A 25,010-nucleotide genomic window follows, 5' to 3' on the forward strand; every position below is an offset into this window, starting at 1 on the left:
ATAAATATTGCCCATTGCATCGTTATAATGTCTCTTTTTATAAGAGCTAAATGAAGGCAAAAAAATGAAGAGCAGGTTTTACCTGTCATATGAGAGACCCAGTTCTCATGAAATTTATCCAAACAGAATCCAAAGTAATCAGGTTACACCTGTTTTATAAACCGTTAAAAAAATTAAGGATTGATTTTACAGATATTTCTAGTAGGACAATATTAAACAAAAATCTTTAGAACAGCTGGGTTGTTTTGAAGTTTCAATGTGACTAGTAAAAAAATATTTCTGATAGCTATATTTCAAAAACTAGAACATATAGAAACATAATAGATTTATATCAAAGGTACTCAATGACTTCAAATTATTGGTCAACAGGTATAAAACTCCACGCAACCTAAAAAAATATTTTTATCCCTTGTTTTATAATTAAAGAATCGTAACAAATTGCGTAAAATTACGAAACATGCGAAATTATTGCGTATCCCATAAACAATGCTTAATGTTAAGATATTACATAGAATAGCGAAAGCTCACGCGATTTTACGATTACCGCGACCTTTAACGACTTTATGTGACTTATGTTATCAAAACTTGGAGAATATTTGCGATTTCTTTTCGTCCATTTAAAACCAACTAAAATGCAATAGAAATGCACTTAACCGAAATAAAAATAAATGTGATTTATTAGTGGTTAAAATAATACAATATACATATACGTATTTACAATATTTTCGCTAAAAATATTTGTGTAATTTTTGATTGGGATTTATTAATCTCACCAATGCATCAATAAAATCAAAAGTAGTAAGGATTGTCTCGTATCTCATGACTTATCGCCATCATTGAATATCCTTCTCCATGTATGGAATACAGTACATGTAAAACTACGGAAATCCGGAGACAAATACAACGTATGCAACGTTTACGACGATCTGCACATATACTCACTTTACTAGTGACCTTTATGAATATATTAATTACTTTCGATAATAGAATGCAAAACTTACCATTAGTTCATAAAGATGCTACAAGAGACCGATTGCCAACAAAGGTTATACAAATTTAATATGATATTTTTTGAATTAAGCTTCTCTACATGCTTTACAAAAGTTAAAATTATAAAAATTACTATTCCATTGTATTTTACAATGTTATATGGTCACAACTTTATAAAATTCACATAAATACCTAAACAAGAGGCAGTTCGAAAACGTTTTTCATAGAAAACTTTGCAATGGTAGACGATTGGGAAGTTCGCGTTGTCTAGTGAAAATGTACGCTCTTTTAGACTATTTCGAGGAAAATACCCTAAAAACCCTACCCTACTGACCTTGCTTATTTGTATAAAATTCTTACTTCAGAACTCATATTGACCTTCTAGTAAATTATCCAATTTTTACTTTATTCCTAGAATTACTAGAAATGAATGACGTCGATATGTTCGGTTTGCTTATTTGCTACTTTTTATGCTACTGTGAATATCTCTCACCTCGCTCTACCTATTTAATTAACAACATTAATGATCTATTTCATAAAATCTTTCAACTTGCCTACTTATTATGATGTGCCCTCAATGTGAATTATGTTTTTTAAGTTTCTGATTAGTTTTAGTTCCTTGCTTTTATGTCCTTTTTTCCCTTGCTTGTTGTAATTTCTATGTTCTTATTAAATTAATATATGCGTGTAAAATTTGGAACGTCATATTTTCTTATATTTTTCAAGCAAAGTAATGTTTTAGAATTTACAAAAGAAAATAAATAAGTGTCATTATATTAATTAATATCGACGCCATTATAATATTATGTCAACTGCACGTATATCATCATTATGTACTATATATAAGATCGAACCAATATTGTTAAATTCGTTTCGTACGATCTTATATTTTAATTAAAGTATTCAATGCAGGAGTATAATATATTCACTATCACTACACTTGAGTGTTGAGGTATTGACAGCTCAACGAGTTTCTATAACAATGGCTGCTTCAAGCTAAGAGGGCTTTTCATAGAGCACTTTCATTTCATTTATAAATATTTTCTATTTACTATTTGTTATTCCAGTGCTCTTGAATAAAGAATGTATGCATTTGCATTAGTCAATGTGATACATTAAGTAAAATACATATAATATATATATAGCACAACAATATTATATATATTTTCTATGGAATAAAAAAAGCAAGTAAAGTCTTACCCTCAGAATTTCTATACTTGTTTTGATGACTTGTCTTGATAATTGTATGATCTATGTCTTACCAATATGACATGTCAGTTTTCTCACAATCTTTCCTTTACGGGGAAGTGCTAAATTGAACACAGAAATAAATATCCTTTGGTGCGCAGAAGTTTTTTTTAAGTAGTACTCAAAACAGTCGTAACAATAAAATATCAAGCTTACTCTAAAGATTTGTCTTTAAAGTTACAGGAAATCAGATCCACTATTTGCGAGGTTGTGTTAAAATTAAAATTTTATTACCATGTTTATTGCCTTTTTACAAGACAAAACGATTTTCTTCAATATTGTATCAGTCAGTACTGGTGACTACGTGCAGAATAATTAATAAGTTCTGATGTCTTCTGAAGAATTTAATTGTATCTACCATTTATTACCATTTTAGATCTTCATATAATATATACCGCCTATAGGTATTCTATGGTATAACTTGTAATAAAATTAGAGTCATCAGCAGACTACTAAATGGGATAAAGCTTTTGCATGTGTTTTATAAAAATAAAAGAGAACATCAAAAGACAATATTGACTCAAAACTAACAGCTTCGGGTTCAAGGAAGGTTTTAAAAACATTTACATTGATGTTCTTTGCGGCTGCCGGGGGAATGAACTATTCCTTTAGTGGTTGAAATATTTATATTATTAAATATCTTCAAGAATTTACTATGACGTCTAACTGACTTTGTAAATATAGTGAATAGTTTTTTCTTGATTTATTACACAAAATTCCTTTTATAAAACTAAACGGGCTTCAACTTTGACTGAAAAGGCGCATTCCAATAACGTGGGTGTTTTATTATGATCAGTTTCCATCAGTTCGACTTGATAAGAGGCGTTTTGTAAATAAACGGAAAGACGAACATTCATCGTTAATTAATTCACGTTGTAGGTAAATAATAACAAATGTCTGGAAACTCGATTCATGCAAGCTATGATTAAACACTCACTTTTTAATTAATAACATAAATTTAACAATGAATAAAAATAGTTTTTATACATTAGTTTTTTAATGTAGACATTGTTTAAGAACTCGTTTAGGAAAAACTAAAGTTATGTGCTAACTTGCCTAATAATATACAATGTAACTTAACCGTAACTTAATAGTTATGTTAGTATTAAATCATTTACAAAACTGACGTTTTATAGATTAAAGGTCCAACTAATGTCATGTAATTTAACTAGAATTACAACCCATCAATCATGTTCAAGATTCATCAATTTTGCCCGTATTAACCATGATGTTATTTACATAATATTTTGTTATTAAACATGTTGTCATGGCAACACGTAACTATAAAAGTATTTTAATTTTACGCCGTCGCAAAATAGCTTTACAAATCACATACTAGGACTTTATTTTATTTAAATACGTTGTTGTATACTATTTATTTTTCTTATTGTTTTTGTCAAAATCCTTTGCATTTTTGTCAAACAGGAGGCATACTGAGCGCTACATCTCAATTCTGAATTTAAGAGTTATTTAATCCGTGTAGATATCATCCTAACTGTCAATAAAATGTGAATAATGAAACAAATACCGTCCCTGTGTGTTAATAGAGTGGCGGGCCTGAAACCCCTTGAATTATAAGCATATTTCGTACTGCGTACTGGGTATTGTACAAAATTGAAAACAAAGATATATATACGTTTTTACATTACACTAATGGATTGAAATGGTCTGAATTTGTACAATAGCTAGTTATTGGACTATTTTTCTACACCAAATGCATTATTTCTGAAGTGACTTTTTTAAATGGAATGAAACTTGCACTTTAAATAATTAACTGAAAATATTTTATTTATTTTAGTTATATTATTAATTTATTTATATTTAGTTTTTAATTAATTCCTGATCCACTTCTATCAGATTAATCTTTGTGTTAGTAAATAATTTTAACAGTTATAGTAGGTATATCAGGAACCCTCTCCCGTAAAGGCCTTCTCCAAGGCTTGCCATCTTTGTCTATCCAGAGCTATTTGCATGTGGGACCCGCGTTTTTTTGATATCATTATCACATCGAGCGTAAGGTCTGCCTCTGTACCGTTTGCCAGGTGGGCCTCTCCATGTAGTTACGCTATAGACTAATATATGATGTCCTATAGTTTAATACTGAGCTATAAAAATTGTTTCTGTTCCATGATAATACAAATTCATTATAAAGGAAAGTTACGACTTCCAGGGACTACTATTATCGTAACGTGTAAAAACTATTAAGAACTTTTAAATTATACTGTTTACCTTGCAACGTGTATGAAAATCGTACGTAAAATGTATTTGTAAAAGTGGTAAGCGACATTACAAGTCATCACCCTTGTAATTATTATTGAAATATTACGTGTATTTAGGTTGTAGTTGAAAACATATTTTGTCACAGTACAAATTCGTCAGCTTTCAGAATCACACGTTTCAGAGGTTTTACCTCAAAGTAGAAGTGATTTATTAATCTGTCTGTATTTTACAATTGACTAATTTAATCTCTGCCGACATCACGGTGACAGGTCAACACGCAACTTTCTAACAAGACCCTGAAGGTTAAGGTGAGGTAGCTATAAGTACCACATGTATTATTTATTACGTGCCTACGAACAGCGTTATTATTTTATTTATGAATGTTAAATTCTTATTTTAAAGACGTAGAAAACTAATACCAACTTACCGATTACCGATAGAAGTCTAGTAAGAGTTTTAATGAAAATGCATTTTATTTTACTAAAATAAAAGGCTTCTCTATTCATTGGCAGAGATAGTCGAGCTTAACATTTGATGCATTTTCAAATTTTACTTAAATTATTTTTAGGTGTGGGCGAGATCACGAGTTTTGAATATTCAGTTTTGAAGAATCGCGCCTAATTATAAAAATCATGCAATGTGCCCATCAAAAATAGTTTGTACATTAAATTATACCATTAGGTGCTTGGTAAAACGATAATGACTATGTTTAAACAGTTGCCCTGGATAGTTTAACGGTTTCAACTAACCTAGTATTTAAAATGCACATGCACAATGCGGTTGTCGACGTCATTTACTTGCAGTTATATTTTTGATGCTATTGCGCCCGCACGAATCAAAGGAATGCAAGGATACGCAGCTCCACTGTTTGTATTGTATAGTGTTCATGATGTGTATTGTACAAAGTGCAGTGATTTAATACATAACATAACTATAATGGTGAGACCGATTCTTAAAACGTGTAGGCAAATAATATTTAAATTTACGATTGCCGTTAAGCTATAGACTATGTTAAAATAAATTATGCATAAAATAGGATCAAATTTAAAAATAATACATTCGTTACAGTATTAGACTTTATATTCTATTGAATATTAAATAATGGATATAATATAGAACTATATATTATAATTTGTACTTGCGCGCGAATTGTGTAACGTTTTCTATCTGTGTTCAAACTAATTCATTTTTTTAAAACTTTGACAGCTGACAGCAACAACATTGAACATTATACTTTTTGCTATGTAAAGTGTAAACGTAAACAAAGCATTTTAAATATTTATTTACTTAAATTAACGATGAACTTTTAATACCGCTATATTTTTTCATTATTTTTATTAAAATATATATTAATATAAACCATTTTCTTAAGATTGTTGCATTATTTGTCTGTTTTACTTAATGAACTAAATATATTATTTAAAATGTATAAAAAGTTTTTACAACAACTGAAAGTAAGTTTACTTTGAAATTATTTTGCATATAATCTAATATATTTATCAATTTTCCTTCTTTGCAGACCGTTCTTGAATCGGGAAGTGTGGGTAACGCGTCGTCATCTGATGAGGAGTTGGAGCAGTGGGAGCAAATATTCATGATGAGAGATGAAAATGGAAATAGCTATCATGACAAGTAAGACTTGTCTTTTGACAATCATGCTAATGAAAAAGCATAATAAGCTATTCAGTATCTACTATTTTTTTTAAGGAATTTCAGGCAAACATAAACTTAGCATACATAGTATGTTGTGAACAGTGGATCTAAATGTCTGCTAGCCTCACAGTAACTTTTCAACATATTTTTAGTGCCTTGTTGACAAATGCCAACTCTAATAAGATTTATTTCATCCTTCATTTTTTTAGGAGAAAGAAAAGAAGCATATGGTGTCGGCCGTCATGTATTCCTGTGTCAATAGTTATATTATTGATTGTTCTTGTGGTTTTAGTGCCACTATTAGATCAGCCTAATGTCGCCCAGGTACTGCCCACTTCTAGAGACTTACATTGCTCAGATGAGTGTAGGTAAGGTTTATTATGCATTGTTAAATTTTAATAATTTTTTCCACACTAAGAATCAAGCTAAATTACAGTCTAAGTACTAGTCCAGTACTTCACTTACCAATAATTTGTACAGTGACTTTTGTACCAATTATCATCAAGTCAGTCAAAATCTTTGTAACAGGTTGGTAATAGTTATCATGTCATAAACAAAATTGAACAAATCCTCCCTTTTTTTATAATATTACAATAAAGACTTTTATTCTGACAGTCCCTTACTATGGTTTTTGTTATAATATTGACTTGCCAGGCAGTTACTTCATCAAGTCGATACAAATCCTTTTACAATTTCTAACCAATGATTATTAAAACATAATAATAATAGTTTATTACTGAAAAGCCATTAATCATATATAACAAGAACATTTCCTCTGTGGAAAATAATAAATTACTTTGCTGTCATATTGAAAAATTGTTTTCTATTACTAGAATTGTTCCATTGTAAACTGTTCAGTAGAGTTTAATCTTTGTGACATGAACTATTGAATCTTTTTGTTTTTTATATTTGAATGTATATTGTGTGAGTTGGAAGAGAAATTAGAATTGGTGGCATTGAGAGTTATTTAATTAAAAGTTACTTTGTTGCAAGGGCTTTATATATTATATGGTATAATTTTGTATCAAAGCAATTGCTGACTAAGTATTATACACCATATCATATCAAGAGTAATGTTTAGTAAAAGTTTACGGTTTTCAATAGGTACTTGATACAATATTATTAATATGCAGCAAAGAAAATTTTCCATTTGAATAATTTTGATATATTAATAATAATAGAGAATCTTTCGTTAGATTATTTGTTTCAAATTGCGCTTTTGAAATCCATACAAAAAGTAACTAGGTATTGTGTTCTATAGATACAAACGAATTATAAATGAATATATTTGTTGCAGGTTATCTTTAGTAGAAAGTATACCAGAGGGTCATATGTATCCGCCTAATTCAACACATGCCAACACAAAAAATGTCTGGCTAGATTTGATAGACGATGCTCAATCATCTATAGAAATAGCGTCTTTGTATTGGACTCTTAGGTTTAATGAACAATATCCATATAATTCCTCTATTGAGGTAAGTAAATTTAAATTTTGTAGAACAATATTTCATCGCCCATGAAGTATATTTTATTTGGTATTTTATTTTATTTATTGTGAATAAAAAGCAATAAAAAAGTATCTCGAGTTTTTAAAATATACGGAACTAATAAGTTAATAATCTTATTTGGGTTATTTAATATAGTTTGTCCGTACATTTCCACAGCGATTTTTGTTGAGTATGTGCGGAAACAAAGTGTTAATAAATCTGAAGTTTGGGAAATGATTGATTTTACTTTTTGTTAGACCGTAACAATTATTTTAAGTCCTCGGGAAATGTAAGCATGTATGGATGTCGTTATCTCTTAATAACATGTGAGCCTCAACCGTTTACATCACAAAAAAACATTTACATCAAAAAGGCCATTTTTACGACTATACTTATAAGAAAACTGGAACTCACAAGTTTGGTATTAAGTAAACTTCCCCGTGTCCAATTTAGGCTTAGGTACCTTATTAAATTCCTCAATTATGTAACTATCGCACAAAAATTTTATACAATATATCAGACAAAATAAATTTTTATTCGTTAATACTTGTAATTGGTACAGGGAGAACAAGTTTTCCAGGCGTTACTAGCAGCTGGATTAAAGAGAAATATAAAATTAAGAATTGCTCAAAACTGGCCTTCTAAGTCTTACCCTAATAAAGACACTGAATATTTAGTTAAGAAAAAGGCAGCGCAGGTGAGTTTTACTTATTTTAGTGTCATTTAATAAGCAGTGTAGATCTTGGCTTTTACTCTAAGGTCTTTCGTTCAAATTCCGACAATGCAATAGGTTAACATTTAAGCGACGTGTTTTCTTACGTTTTTGTGATCTGTATATTAGGACAAAAAGATTTTAGAAATATAATAAGAATAATAATAACACAAAGGAGTAATTTTGCTATTAATATTATTATATAGGTGCGAAGCCTTAACTTCTCAAAGTTGCTCGGAAGTGGCGTCCTTCACACGAAGTTCTGGATCATAGACAAGACACACTTCTACATAGGCAGCGCTAATATGGATTGGAGGTCGCTGACTCAAGTGAGTATCTCAATATGTTTTCAGAGTAAAAGTTCTTCACTACGTGAGTGATTTAAAATCTTATTTATAATAATAAAGAGAAAGATCTTATAAAAATATATTTGAGTAAATCTCGTTGCCGCCGCATGTTATTATTATAATTATACATACATAACAAATATCAAATTATATGTTACAATTTTAATAGTAGGGCCTTCTCAGGTAGACCTTTAATGAATGCTATTACAAGTGAATTAGCTGAATATTATTTCCCTATATTCTATATAGGCAACGAAACAGAGGTAGGCATATAAGATGGTGGGAGGACGATATAAACTCAGTGGATCCAATTTGGATTCGCACCGCTAGAGAATAATGGAAACACTTAGAGCAGGCCTTTGTCGAAGGCCAATCAGTAAATAGTTATTTATTTACTGATTTGACACTTGCTAAAATATATTCAGTATACATAGATACAAAATATCGTATTACGTAAGCTATATTTTATATTTAGCATATAAGCTAAATAGTATTAAAGGTTTTTCTAATTATTTCCCTATAATTAATGTACAATAGTAATTCAGTATTGTATAAAAAAGTTATTTAACCTTTAACGTGTCATATAAGAAAAAATGTATAGGAATATATCACAGTCATTAATGTATTCTAATCAGACTTCAAATGGAAAAATCCTTTAAAAACACTTATGTTCTGTTATTTTTAAATTGTTGTAACTTGTTCTAGGTAAAGGAATTAGGAATCGTAGCGTACAATTGTTCCTGTCTTGCCACTGATCTAGTAAAGATATTTGAAGTGAGTATAACTAGTGAGTTTAGCTAATTTTTACACTGGTTTTGTGAATACATTTTATATTTAAATCGTAAACTGATTGCATAATTTTATATCACGCACACCGCGTAGGCATACAATTATTGAGTGGGTAATCTTTTTGGTATCATAATATACCTGCTAAATTGTTTAGTAAAAATGATTTTAACTAATGTAGTGAAGTTATTTTTGTAATAAATCTAGGAATAATAATTTGACTTGTAACAGTTTTCCGAATTAAACCATTTAATAAGCAGAGATATTATATTAACGTTGAATACTGGAATGTCCTGAGGCTTTCGCGTCCAATGCATTATGCAACTTACATAGTCACGGTTCGACTGAGATAATTTACAATTAGCTTGATAAAGTTAAAAAATACACTTTGAGCCCACGTCACGCCAGGCGTTGGGACAGTATTAAATAATCGTATAATATAGGGGTTATTTTTATTAGAAAATTTGCCATATTTTATTTTTTGGTCTTCTCCGGGATTTTAATCCACAACTAACTGATTCTTAAGATAATTCTGCCGCGCACCAACACTATGTGGAACTAGCTACCCACTGAAGTATTTCCGAATTAATTCGACTTAGGGTCAAGAAAATAGCGTACCAATTCTCAAAAGGCCGTCAGCGAGCCTTCTAGCAGTGAGAGTGTCCATGGGACCTCCGTGGTCACTCAACATCAGGTGTGCCTCCTGTAACATAAAAAAAAACTTATCTGTAACATAACATGAACTATGCAGTGTTATTATAAGCAGGTATAAACTGGGTGCAAGAATTCTATATTAATATTGTTTGAGTTACAAATTCTATGTGAACTTAAATATTATAATCTGTTTATTTTTATTTATCATAATATATCATAATAAGAAATCATAAGAATCCTAACAATCCTTGACCTAATACAAAACTATATAGTTTCAGACCCGTTCGTAACGTGAACACTTTTATCACTCATTCCATCTGTCGAGCAATATAAAGCTGTTTAAAGCTTTATCTAATCACAGCCCTTGACCCGTTTATGTATTAATGGTAAACATTTGCAAAATACATCGTTAAGGGCCGAAGTAAATGCACACAAAGAACACTAATTACTCCATACAAAATCTCTAATGAAACTTTTCGCTACAAAGAAATGCCGCTTTTAATAAACTGCCACCTGTCCTGTTTTTATTGTTACTGGAATACTTGAGATAGGCCTTAATTAAAACCACTAGTACGGGATTAAAACAGCATTTTCATTTATTTTGTTTAGGTGTCCGCGGTTTTTTATTCTTGACCTATATGCGAAATAATTAGATATCTCTATCGCTAGCGCTATATTGGTATTCTATATTTTTATCTGTTTATTTATAGAGATCTGTCTCTGAAAAAATATATTATATTTACAATTTTTTTAATTAAAAACATAGCCTAAACCTATTACCCCTTTATATACAATGTGCATTATGTACTAAAAAAGTAATGTACTAATCACTTTCTGTTTGAAGTGTGTGGGAATGTGAGGGTGTATTATGTGATCTTAAAAATCTATTTGATTGACTTTTTTTCCTTATAAAATACGCGTTTAATAAGATATAAGTAGATGTTCGCGGAATATTAGAACTAACTTTTCGTAGCGATCACAGCTTGTATCTTAGCAAAAAATCCAAGACTTGACTTAAAATTACTATAAATTGCTTTTAAAACTCCGAATTCATGATGCAATTACATAATATATTAAATAGCAATATTTCTCACTTTTATTAATTGGTTTTGTTAGTGTACTAAACGATGATTAATTTATTTATAAAGATCATTATAGGATTTCCTTTTTAATTTCTTAGATGTCGGCGCAAAAATTGGCTGGACATAAAATGCACGAGGGTTTTATAATTTTTTTTATTACTTGTATCGTTTATAGCTTTGTAAATAAGGATATATTATGAAACTGACATATAACATGTTCATATAATCATATATTTATTACATACCCAATTTTTCCATTTTTTGTATTGTTAATATGATAGTAATGATTGCCGAATAATCGGGTAAAACAACAGTCCTGATTGCTATCAGTCATAGATCATACATATATGTAGAAAAGTCAAATAAGGTTTTCGAAGCAAAACAAGACTACAGAATATAGCATTGACGCCTGTATTAAAATATATTTGAAAACAAAAGATACATTAGCAAATGAAAACCTATTTAAGCGACCTATTTAAACTGAGGTTTTTACATATGCACATAAGCAGCAATGTATCGTTAAGTTTTTCATTTAAGCATGTATTCAAAGTCTTCGATCCAATTTATGCGGTTGATACTTCGTCTTAACTTGGAATGACATTTACCCCCAAAGTTTGTGTAACTCGACAGCTAACTGGCACGAGGTTGTACGTTTCATTTTATAATAGCAATGATAAATTCACCTGCATTTGAGGGTAATAAAATACGACTTTGGCATAAATTGTCTACTATCAAAAGGAACTGGATTTGTTTTTGTTTGCCCGCGTTTTAGACCGCGTCTGAAATGGAAAATCAGTAGCTTATTATGAATATTTATTATCAAACGCATCAATACATCGATCCTGACCTAGCTCCATATACGGCCTCACTCAGAATTGTATGCTATTTCGGCCATATAAATCATGGTTCGTTACACGGCAACTCATGTCGTTGATCGTTTTTCCAATCAAGTGAAAGACTCATCATCCTCAAAACTATGCACTGTCATAAGAGAGGTACTGGACAGAAACCGATGGAACCCGATATTTCCTTGGTGACTACGCCCCTTCGACATAAGCTACGGATTGGAGACAGAGGGATTATGAATATATGAACATATTTTAAAGATTAGATAGATTATATTATTATATATATAAAACGCTGAACCTATTGTTGAGGGTATCCATTGGCTCTAATTTGCTCTTTTTTATGTGTGGCCTTGTTGGTTCGGCTATTAAGAAAATGAAAAAGTCAACAATTTCATAGTAAACCGTTTTGTTATATCTTTATAAAAAAGATATGTTAAATGTAATAGTTCTCTTTAACCAAGATACAAAGTTCTTACTCTACTACGTCTATGTGCATCATGTAATGTAAATTGAGTCAGAGAATTAACGCTATAATAGTAAACAATGTATGGTATATTATAATATACTTGTCGCCGATAAAAAACCAAGAAGATAGAAGATAGATTATCTTTATTTATTGACATATATAAATAAAACTGAAATACTAAAAATAACTAATAATTATTAGGTATTTCGCTCAATGTCGCGACTGATCGATAACAGTTATTTATATTGCATTCTCATAATTTCAGCAAGCAAATTTAAGTTTCTGAATTATAAAAATAGTTTTTTAGAAATATAACATTTCATCATATTATTAAATAATCATTCAATGTTTTTAAGAGCAATTTTAGCATATTAATTGAGATTTCTCAAATTGAAAAGTCAAAAGGCTTGTCTTCGAAACTGTCCAAATGGTCTTTATACCATGTTCTAGATTCACAAAGGATTTGAAACAGATGCAAAATATGTCAAAATTCATAATTTTTGAAGTGAAACATTGAATGCGTCAAGGTTGCGTTAAACGTTTAACGCACCTGGGGAGGGGGAATAGAAAGAGATAGAGCGAGAGTGAATGCTTCCTATTTTCATTTCCACAATACGAAGTTTCACCTCATCCACGCGGAGAACGCACTATTTAGTATTCTTTTTTTTTAGGTTTACTGGACTCTGGGTAGCCCAGATGCCGTGGTGCCTGACACGTGGCCTAAGGAACTGAGTACCGAGATTAATATGGAGCATCCGATCAACATTTCGAATGACCAGAGCAACTACGGGGCGTTTATAACGGTAAGGATTCGTTAAATATTTTACAGATGCAATAATTATTTGGTTGCGCTTTGAATTACAGCGATATATAATATTGCTTTGTGTTTCCAAGTTACGGTCAAATTAATGTTCTGCCTCGACGATTTTGTTTATCCCGTGTGGCAGAAATAATAAGCTTATAATAATAATAATCAATGGCGCTACAACCTCATTTAGGTCTTAGCCTCAGATATCTGAATCTCATGATCATTTTTAAATCTAATAGGCATGTAGGTGATCAGCCTTCAGTGCCTGACACACGTCGTCAACTTTTTGGGTCTATGACATGTCGGTTTCCTCACGAGCAAATGTTAAATGCGCACAATAAGAAAGTCCATTGGTGCACAGCCGGGGATCGAACCTACGACCTCAGGGATGAGAGCCGCACGCTGAAGCCACTAGGCCAGCACTGCTCATAATAAGCTTCACTCGTAGTAATATTCCAAATATTTTATCTATTATCACACGATAGGAGAAGGATCGGTTCAATGTTATATCGACATTGCAACCATAAAAAAGATTTACGATTGGGAACCCAAGATTTATTTCCAAAAAAACATTAGTTTGGTCCCAAAAAATATTATATAGACCTTATTAATAACGATATATACATAATTAATAAAAATATTTATTTTTAGTATACCTACACAGGTATACTTATATCACTGACCACAATATAACTATCAGATGACCTGAGACGGATATACTGAGGTAAATTCCTTATAAAAATTAGCATGAATTCACACTTAATGGGCAAACTATGTCTTACCCTAGAAAACAATTGAATTAAAGTACCATTCTCCAGTACATATATATAATATTACGACGTGAAATAAATCAGGTCCTTTTAGAGTAGAAAAACAAAGACGAAATAGTTCATGGCATTTATGGTCGTATAAATAAAATTTATTTCATAATTCTTCAGCTAATATAAATAATATTTACAAATCAAATCAAATCAAAATATCTTTATTCACATAGGTAAACATGTACACTTATGAACGTCAAAAAAAAACAAATTAAATTAACTGTAAATTTACATTTACAACCAGTACAAATATTACAAACCAGTACATTTACATTTACAAAGATATACCAAAAATTAAAGTACTTAATATGTATTTACAGAGGTTCAAGCTAACGAAAGGAAAAAGTCAGTGTAAATTAAATACATTTAACTAACTAATACCTAATTCTCTCTACCTAAGGCTCTGTTGTGTAATGGTAAAAGAGAATACTCATTATGCACTACTTTGGATATACTTAATATTTGTTTTAATTTCTTAATACTTAATTAAAACACTTTCGTGATTAAAAGTAAGTAAAACTTCAATACCGAACCTTTACAACCGATGAAAAGGCAAAGTATCAGAAAAAGGTATTTAACGTGTTGAATTTCTCGGCAAGAACTGTTATGTTTACGTCATAAGCATGATATATTTTTTATGAAAAGTGAATAAGGTAATCCAGATAATGTACGATGCTCTCACGATAACAGAAACACATCTCCAGCGAACACACTCGTTTTATCGTCGAGAATGTTAGCGGGGTCTTCTAATAACGTTGGATGACATGAGATACGAAAAATATCTTGATTCGAGTGTAAAACAAAATAGAAAGCTGAAGTTTTTTTATACGATAGCCAAAGATTATATAAAATCTTCAGTCTGTTTTGGTAAATATGATAGACCTAGCGAAAATTCGCAAGACCTCAAAAAATATTTAATGATACATGTTTGGGACTAATGAAATGAACGCCGGAGGAAAGCTACTTTTCACATATTACAAATTTTTTTCCTATGTAAGAATGGCTAATATTTAGATTTAAAAATGAAAATGATTTAAAAGTTATTCATATAATTATATAAAATCGGATAAAAATTATGAAATTGCTCTTCTAAACTTAATTATTTCACTATTTTTTAATTATTTATATAGGTCATTTAATATTTATTGTATATAGTATAATATTTACTATATACAATAATTAAATATAATTATAAAAATATATAATATATTTTTTGCTCGAATAGATTTTAATTTATCTTGCTATTTGTATAAAAAACTTAAGCTGAAGAAAATTATTCAGACTGTTTTCAAACTCTGCCAAAATATTTAATGCTCATTATAGTAGCCAAGAAACTTATCTTTTGTTATTTCATATAATATAAAGAAGATTCTATCCATAGACCATATCCAATATAAACATTAAAGTAGGTATAAGGCAGTATTACGGTTCGTTATGCTCGTCCCGTGAACATGATATCGCAAACCTCGCTATTACAAAATTCAATTTTCTTTGCCTTTAGCCAGTGTGGCGTATTTTCTTTATATCTCGGAAAAATCGTAGCAAAATATTTTTCTTTAACACGTTTTTTGTTTAAGGCACAACTTAATAGTCCCGATTGCTATTGTGAGATAATTTCCATAGCGTCCATGGAGTGAATAGTCGTATGTTAATTATTGAAATTATTTAAATGCCATTTTGCAATAATTCATCAGTCATCATCAACGAGATGATAATAAGAAACTATACCTCAGAGCCTGAGAGAGATTCAAATGTCAATTCCGTAACAGAAAAATCAATTATTAGTTTATTATTTTTTAGTAATACATTCTGTACAAGAAGTCGTGTTCAGAGACGTCTAATTAGATTCTGATAAGCGATAACGGTTCGTTACACATGTATACAGCACCAGTCCCCTATACACTTGTATTCATGAATATTCTGTGAGTTGGGGCTGTTTGAATAGCGCAATATTCATGTGTCTTGAGAATTCAGTTACGGGTTGTGAAATATTTATCTTTCAATCTATACTTTTGATGCGATGTTATTTTATACAATTAAATATCTCGACCCATTCATTATAAGTGAATTTATCTAAACTGACAAAAATCGCCTGTCGCGAATTAAGTTCGATGGCGGTTTGTAACGGTGTGTTTAAATAAAACTCTTTGTTTGAAGCTGGGTAACAACTGACTTTAATGAGCTAAAACATGACCTAATATTGGCTTATCTAAAGGTTTATATATCTCAATGGATTATGGAAATTATCGAAAAGGAGAATGTTAAAATACAATTTATAAGTGTGGTAAAAACTAAATGGCTATATTGGCTTGAAGTGTCCGATTGTCTACATTTGGTTTACGCTTATAATAATTACCTTATATTTATATGTAACTTAACTAAACTCGAGTATATATGTATAGTTACACGACTCGAGTAATTTTTATTACAAATTAAAGATGTTCACAAATTCTTTAAAGTTGAAGATAAAATAGATGGTGATAAGAAACGTAAGCTTTAGTTTAAAACAATATATGACCCTTCGGTATGTGACAAAATATTGAGATTTTATCATTCATATCTATAAAATGTAAAAATGTAAGGACATTTTCCTCATATATAGACATACTATATATGTCTATGTACTACTATAATGGGCTCCTAGCCTTTGCTATGCCATGCTATGCGAAAAAAAACGATGAAATCAGCAAGATTGTAGTGAATTGTCTCAAAATATTACACGGTAACTTCAAATCAATAGTGATATTGCGTTGCGAATAGGAGCAAGTGATACTCCTTTGTAATCCAGAACAAATTCTTTGTACAACACAAATGTCAAATCGCTGAAGCTTTCTTTGACACCTGACTACATAACAAAGAGTGTCAATTATGTGTCAATCCGCTCTAGTCACTAGTTGGTGTTCAAGTTAATCTAAGTAAAAGGTTTAACTGCTGACTCATAACGACTTGTTCGGCTCGACCTTTCAATTGCCCTTCTACTTTTAATGCGACATCTTTAATGTATAAAAGACCTAAGGAGACCTAAAGCAATACGCTATTTGACAATAAATTTAATAACCATTCAAGATTATTTGATGAGTGCCTATAGAATCGATATAAACAAGTCAAGACGGGATAAACTTTCCAATATGACCCGTCGATTTGAATGCTCAAATTTTTTTTGTAGATAGTACTCACCATAAGAAAGCGTTTTGTAAAGTATTAAGTTGCGGAAACTTACGGTTCATGAGATAAATTTAATTATACTTTCCATACAAATGGACAAATATCATTCCATAACACGCCATAACACAATGAAATATGAATTTGACAAATAACTGATGTCAAACATCAACCATTTCACGTATCGATTAGTGAAGGGTTCGAAAAATTTGACGTATCGATGAAATGAAAAAAAATAACTTTCCAATATGGACCATAAATTATTTGTAACTTATGATCAAATTAATTATTTGTAATCAAAAAACTTAATTATTATCTAGTTCGGTTAGGTTAGGTTAGTATATGAATATTTTTTTTAATAACATTTTATTTAATAACCTAAAAGTACCCAACACCGAATCAAAGCACCCCACTATCCACGTTGTCTTGTCTGTCCTACCCCTAGAGTGTATATAAATAATCGGAGCCGTTCAAAAACCGAATTATTATCTAGTTCGGTTAGGTTAGGTTAGTATATGAATATTTTTTTTAATAACATTTTATTTAATAACCTAAAAGTACCCAACACCGAATCAAAGCAACCCACTATCCACGTGGTCTTGTCTGTCCTACCCCTAGAGTGTATATAAATAATCGGAGCCGTTCAAAAACCGAATTATTATCTAGTTCGGTTAGGTTAGGTTAGTATATGAATATTTTTTTTAATAACATTTTATTTAATAACCTAAAAGTACCCAACACCGAATCAAAGCACCCCACTATCCATGTGGTCTTGTCTGTCCTACCCCTAGAGTGTATATAAATAATCGGAGCCGTTCAAAAACCGAATTATTATCTAGTTCGGTTAGGTTAGGTTAGTATATGAATATTTTTTTTAATAACATTTTATTTAATAACCTAAAAGTACCCAACACCGAATCAAAGCACCCCACTATCCACGTGGTCTTGTCTGTCCTACCCCTAGAGTGTATACAAATAATCGGGGCCGTTCAAAACCCGAATTATTATCTAGTTCGGTTAGGTTAGGTTAGTATATGAATATTTTTTTTAATAACATTTTATTTAATAACCTAAAAGTACCCAACACCGAATCAGAGCACCCCACTATCCACGTGGTCTTGTCTGCCCTACCCCTAGAGTGTATATAAATAATCGGAGGCGCGGAGGAAGAGCAGCCCCCACCCGCCGTAACAAAGCACAGGCATGAAATGCCTGTGCTTTGGTACGCAAGGGTGAAGGGGCTGCGTTTTCCGTAGCGCCGGAGCCGTTCATAAACCGAATGATTATCTAGTTCGGTTAGGTTAGGTTAGTATATGAATTTCTTTTTTCTAAGAACTGTTTCTGAAATCATCAATAAACATATAAAAAACTAATATTTATATCATATTATTATATTATATTTGAATAAAATTCAAGTTTTTATTCTAAAAAAACTATCGACAAATTAAAAAAACGATTTTGATGCAAAATGTCACGTCTCTAATAACTAATGGAATCTGTATGGCTAAAGTCCTTTGCCTTTCCCATTAGGGATAAATTGAAAATAAAAAAAAATAAGCAATGGAAAATGTACGATTTATTTACGAATTTCTATACATTATACAGGTTTAAATAATCTTTATTAATATTTAGACGGAACTCCGGCAGAAAAAATAACTTGGAGGTGTTCCATTCAAGGTAAAGAGACACTTACATAATCAGTATTATCAAATTAAGGGACACATTTCTAAATTGTTACCATTCTAGCCTTAAAATTTTAAATATGAATATCTCCGTAACTATGGGTTTCCGCAGGTTAGGAATGACACAGGGGGTATTTCTCCATCCCCTCTTCCATCTCCCATGAAAAAAACCTCAAAAATCGACGGGTCATATTGGAAAGTTTAACCTCAAGACGTAATTGTAATTGTAAAGATTATGTAATAGTTATATATTTGAAATAGATTGACGAATGCTATTGAACTTTGGACGACGTAGACATTAGCAATATATCTTTGGTATTAAGTATATTTTTCACAGTTTTTGTTACATTATCTAACATTTACATGGATCCCTTTATTGGTAATATTTCATCACCTATGTATAATGAATATGTAGGATATTGTGGTATGTTTTTCAAAAGGTCCAGGAGTTTTGGAGCCATTGCAATGCAAACAAACAAATCTTTCTTTTTTATATGTATGATGTACATGATATATGGACGCTGAGCCACGTCACGCTACCTATGTAGTAAAATTTGCCTTTCGTTCTTTTATCTAATATATTCGTAGAAGCAAACCTTATTTATTGTTGCAGTAATGAGGTAATTTGTGCAGTTTAATCGTTAAAAGCTTAACTCAGCGTGGGCGACTTTGAAGATGTTCTAAAATTATACTTCACGTTTTAATTGTTCATTAATTATTTGTTGCTCACGTATAAAACGTGATCGCAATTAATGTGCAATAAACTCGCGTGAATGTGACGTGACGGCTTTGAAAACATGATTAAGCTTCGCTTATATAAATCTTTATGGAAAGGTTAAAAATAAAGGACTGTTTCATACTGAAATTTTATTATCATTACCATAGTTATTATGGTGTTAGCAATTATAGTAATTATTAGTAGTAATTTGCAAGCGCAGATTGAAGGCGTGTAATCTACACTTTTTGGCATCAATGCATAGGGTAAGGATCAAATCGTTTATTATAAGTTTTTTAAATAAACGAAAATTACTGACCTCGCCAACGCTTTAATATTTCTGCGTAATGTACGGCTATTTGAATAGCAAATTATTCGGTATTGGGTGGAAGACCAAATGTTATATCCCTTGCAAGTTACTACTAGTAGAAATTGGACTATTGTGTTATTAAAAAAATGTTGGTACTCGCAGCGTTGCGGTATTGTGTAAATTTGTCACATTTAAAGAAAATATAATGAATATATTTATAATTAAATAAATAAAATTGTCACACAGGCAAAGCCCCTCCCCCCTAATATCACTGTTATTTAAAAAATAAAGTTTAATTTTCGGTATTATTTAAATTAAAAATACGAGCAAACAATAACTCTTGTATAGGAATTTATATATATTTATATATCTTATATAGGAACATTATTGTCATAAACGACCTCTTGCCCCTTCCGGTCAAGGGAAGCTTTGAAAGAGACCTTTTCCTCAATACACATAATACAGTAAGACTATTTTTAGAAGGTATATGTATTATATTCTGTTCTTTCCTTTGAATTATAATTTATTCAATAAAACAAAAGTTGATTAGTACAATACGAATTGATTTGCGATTTAAGATCATTTTTATTTAAATAATTAAAACGAAGGAAACGTTGGCTCAAGATTGTAGAAGTGTAGACTAGTGATAGTACGATGTTTTTCTCGTATATTTGGTAACCATAGTAACACGCTTCAGCTCTGCTAATAAGCTTTGTTATTTTCAGAGTTCCCCACCGCCTTTTAGTCCATCTGGGCGGACTAATGATGACGACGCGATTGTTAACATTATCCACTCGGCGGAGGAATTCGTTTATATATCTGTTATGGACTACGCTCCGGCGTTTGAGTTTACGCCGCAACCTAAGTAAGAACCTATATTGTAATAAAGTAATACTGAAGAAAGGTAAAGGGAGTCATTTAAGCTGACAAGCGCGTTCGCACAATATGTCAAAAAAGATGATTTTATACGTATTTGTCCGACTTAATTCACGTTGATACAAGCTACAGAAACTATCATGTATGTAAATCATTCTTCAGTCGGGAAATTTCTAAAGGTTATGTTAGCGGCGTCGCATTACTTCCGGTAGCAAAGTGTCAAGTGTCAAAAGATAATTTTTTGTCTGTGCTTAGTACGGACACGTTTGTTTCTTTATTTGCCCAGGGATTCCTCAGCATCCGCCTCCAAAATCACATTCCAGAGCATCTATTCTCCTCCTTTCTAATGTCCATATTGTATAGGATTCAGTGCTAATAAGGAAAATAGAGTCTCGACCAATTTCTTCTTTGTTTTTAAAGAAATGTTCCGGTCTTTCCATAAACGCACCAAACGTCATTGAATCTTTGGTCATTAGGCTTCTTCGTTGCATTTGTTTTTCGCTTCCCGTTAACTATATAAACTCCCCTACTATCTCTTGTTTCAGTTCACCATGCATAGGACTTTTCCTGATCTATCGATTGTAATCAATTTACTTTTTGATATGTTGCATATTACATCCAAATCTCGTTTTTAATCAACAGACTACACATAAGAAATTTGTTAGTAGAATTATTCTAATTTTTAGATACTGGCCCAAAATCGACGACGCATTGCGAGCAGCGGCTTTAGAGCGTCACGTCCGCGTGCGCATGTTGATAAGCTGGTGGCGCCACTCATCGCCCGCCGAAGAGCATTATTTACGCTCTCTCGCTGCGCTTAACCAGGCCTTGCCGCATCTTGATATTCAAGTGGTATGATTTTATAGTTTAATTTATTTTATTTAATAAACAGTTTTGTTGATTCTTACGGACGAGGGAATATATACTACATTTTTGAACGCCATTTAAAGCAGATTTTTATCAAACAAAACAATTGAAATATCCCTAACGACTTTCCAGGATTTTTTATATTATTAGTATTATTGCTTTATATGTTGTTTTTGTTAGTATTTGGTAAAGTAAAGTTTTATTCGGACTGTCATAAAAGGAAAAAAATCGTCATGTAGAAGAAATATATTAATAAATAAAAACATTTCAGCGTCGTTTCATAGTGCCATCTACTCCAGACCAAGACAAGATTCCATTCGCGCGAGTGAACCACAACAAATATATGGTGACAGACAAAACAGCGTATATAGGAACGTCGAATTGGTCAGCCGATTATTTCGTTGACACTGCGGGTGTGGCTTTTGTATACAAACCGGAAATGGAAAGTAAAGTTAGAAATGTCAGCGACATCCGGCGGGATTTGCAGGAACTATTTGAGAGGGATTGGACGTCACCTTATGCGGTGCCTCTGAGGAATTTATAGCGATAAGAAATGTATTTTTTTTAATTTGTGAGAGAAATTTAAATAGGTCTAATTAATCGTTCATTCTACGGAAAGTGTGTACTGATAATAGTTTTTATTATGAAACGATTTAATATTAGTAATAAAAACCCAAATAAATTAATCACCAATATAATTTGCATTATACAAGTTCTGAAATTTGGAGTATTCCCTGAGTAGATAACATCTCGATGACCGGCCTTTATCTAAAATTAACGGATAACCATTTTTGAGTCGTTGAAAAAAGTGTCAATAATATACGTCAACCAAAACCAATAATGAGAATAAATATTATGAGCTAGAATATGACGGAATGACGTCTCAGTATGAATTTTTTTTTAAGTATTCATACATTCCAAAGAAACTTCACTACCGGATGATAAAGCGTTTATCACGATTTTTATCACTCGTTAGCATGGTCACATCTATGGCTATGCCGCTAATGAAATGGGTCTTGTAAGTCGTTGTTACATCATGGTCAATCCGATAGCGTTGATTTTTGAATGTACATGTAAACAAAACCTGCCAATTTGAATTCCGAATGTATTATAATATTTAGAAATGCGTTATTATAATTATGTTTAAATTTTAAGCATATATGAACTTTCTAGAATGAAATGATTATAAATTAGAATTTTAATGAAACCGCTCAATTTCCTGTTGCTTTATAATAATGAGCAATAATTTGATTAAATATTAAGAATGTTGCGAAAATTATGTAAATAAACTTAAGTAAGCGTGCCTTTCTTTTAGAATTCTTGTAGTGTAGATTTTTTATCCCTTCTATAGAAATAAATGAATTTGTTTCATGTTGGCGTTCATGCGTTGGTTTATAGGTTAAATATTGTGATTAAAGATATGTATGAGACGAAATATATTGTACTTTCAAAACGGTACCAAAAAAATATATTTTTCAAGGTCAAGACAAAGTTGAATATGGTTATCCACAAAGTATAGAAGAAATCTGTTGGATTAAGGTTAAATAAAATATCAAAAATAAATGTTTGTTTCATTCTTATACTTGTACTAAAAGTAGGTAATGTTATTTTTTTCAATAACGTATATACCTATATATAAAAAAATTAGCAGCACGTTGAGCTGAATTTATGTTGCTGTATTATCTAAAATATCTAAAGTGGGTGAGAAATGTTTAAATACAACACATTTTCTAAAAAAGTAATCTTTATTGTAATAAACAATTTCGTAGCCAAAGTTTACATTAAATAACCTAACAAGTAGTATTTTAGGTATAAACCGAAATTTAACGGAAAATCGTTTATTCATATTAATCAACACCATAAATTAAATCTAACCTTAATTACTAATTTGGTTTTTCAACCAAAGAATGAAAATCATATAAAAAAATAGTACATAATATATTTTAACAGCATCAAACTAGTTCCAAGCCGGGTTACAAAGTTGTCTCTTATAGTTCGAACCAATATATGGTATACTTACTACTTGGGTGAGACAAAATCACTTTTCGACTGTCATGACCCACTAACGTCAAACGTCAAATCACGTGACAAGGCGTAAGCTAATGTCATTCCCATACTAATTGTTTATGGTTAGTCACATCTGTAGAAAATAGATTGTCTCCAGCCCATGGTCAAGATAGATCTCATGTTGTTCACATGGTTCCAAGAGCTACAAGATCAAGATGACAGTGCTCGAGTCTACATCATTCAACCCAGTAACTACCACGCTTGGCGAATCCTTCAGGCTCTTCGAGATCACATCATAAATTATATGATGTACTATTTTTTGGATTTGTTAAGTCATATAAGAAGAAAAAGTTAATAATGGTACAATTAAAATAAATTTTCAGAGTAAAAGATATAGTGACATTACTTTTGACACTTCACTATAGCTTGCGTAAGCGCACCGCGCTTTTCTTAAAACTTTTTTCAAACATTTTTTGAATCTAAATACTAAAGAAATTCATAATATTACAAGGATATACCAGTACTGATGTTTGAATCCGAAATTAATAGAAAATAACTTATGTTGAAATCAAAATGAAATACTTTAAAAATATCATTTAATAAATTCATCTTAATATGAGTCCTATTACATCTTGTAAATTAAAGGCCTAAAAATGACTGAATACACTTCTGGTGTATTCCAACAGAATTCCAAAACCAGAGTTTTCGGAATAACTTTAAAGTTTTTTAAGATTTTATACTTTCTGACATTAAGGTAATAGTTTTTTAGTCCCGTAAAGGGCCGTGGGACAGTTTTGTTGTTGGAGGCCCGGCTACATAATTGGCTGTCTGGTTTATCTCTTTTGAGGCAAGTTGGTAAAATTCTGTAGTAACCGGAAATATTATAGTTTCGCCGGTAATCGAACTAGTAAAAACATAGCCACTACGCAAGTATGGCTATGTTTTTACTAGTTCGATTACCGTTCGAAAACGTTATAAATTCAAAATGCGGTACTGCAGTCAATCATTGACGTAAACCGAGTTACAAAACGTCTTAACCGCCTGTCCCTGTGATTAACAGCCTGAATAATCAGTACTACTATCACAAAAAAAAAATATTTATGACTTTTCGGGCCCATTGACGTAATTCCATATTTAAAAATTTGTTTCGTATTTCCGTCTATGTTATCCACGCTGAATTCTGTACAACCAGTAATATTTTCAAATATTGTTTTCGAACTTTTACGTGGTTCCATTTTTAAAAATAAACTTTTTCTAATTGCATTCATA

At 31.1% G+C, this 25,010-nt stretch overlaps 1 protein-coding gene across 2 annotated transcripts in view; it reads left to right on the plus strand.

The window, feature by feature from the left end:
• Nucleotides 1-23,297, plus strand: part of LOC111003367 (5'-3' exonuclease PLD3) — a 29,953-nt gene extending 6,656 nt beyond the window's left edge. The window contains exons 1-11 of one of the 2 annotated variants that reach the window (XM_045634714.1): nt 5,719-5,912; nt 5,978-6,090; nt 6,321-6,479; nt 7,409-7,586; nt 8,161-8,295; nt 8,517-8,639; nt 9,363-9,431; nt 13,165-13,296; nt 20,717-20,856; nt 21,554-21,719; nt 22,006-23,297. In XM_045634714.1, coding sequence (XP_045490670.1) covers nt 5,883-5,912; nt 5,978-6,090; nt 6,321-6,479; nt 7,409-7,586; nt 8,161-8,295; nt 8,517-8,639; nt 9,363-9,431; nt 13,165-13,296; nt 20,717-20,856; nt 21,554-21,719; nt 22,006-22,278 — 1,518 coding nt within the window. In that variant the 5' untranslated portion in view covers nt 5,719-5,882 and the 3' untranslated portion in view covers nt 22,279-23,297. Of the gene's footprint in view, nt 1-5,718; nt 5,913-5,977; nt 6,091-6,320; nt 6,480-7,408; nt 7,587-8,160; nt 8,296-8,516; nt 8,640-9,362; nt 9,432-13,164; nt 13,297-20,716; nt 20,857-21,553; nt 21,720-22,005 lie in introns of those variants that run through there. The other variant, XM_045634713.1, reaches the window with a different exon arrangement.
• The last annotated feature ends 1,713 nt before the right edge of the window (nt 23,298-25,010 follow it).

Source organism: Pieris rapae, chromosome 3 (assembly GCF_905147795.1).
Source record: "Pieris rapae chromosome 3, ilPieRapa1.1, whole genome shotgun sequence".
In the NCBI taxonomy this organism is placed as follows: domain Eukaryota; kingdom Metazoa; phylum Arthropoda; class Insecta; order Lepidoptera; family Pieridae; genus Pieris; species Pieris rapae.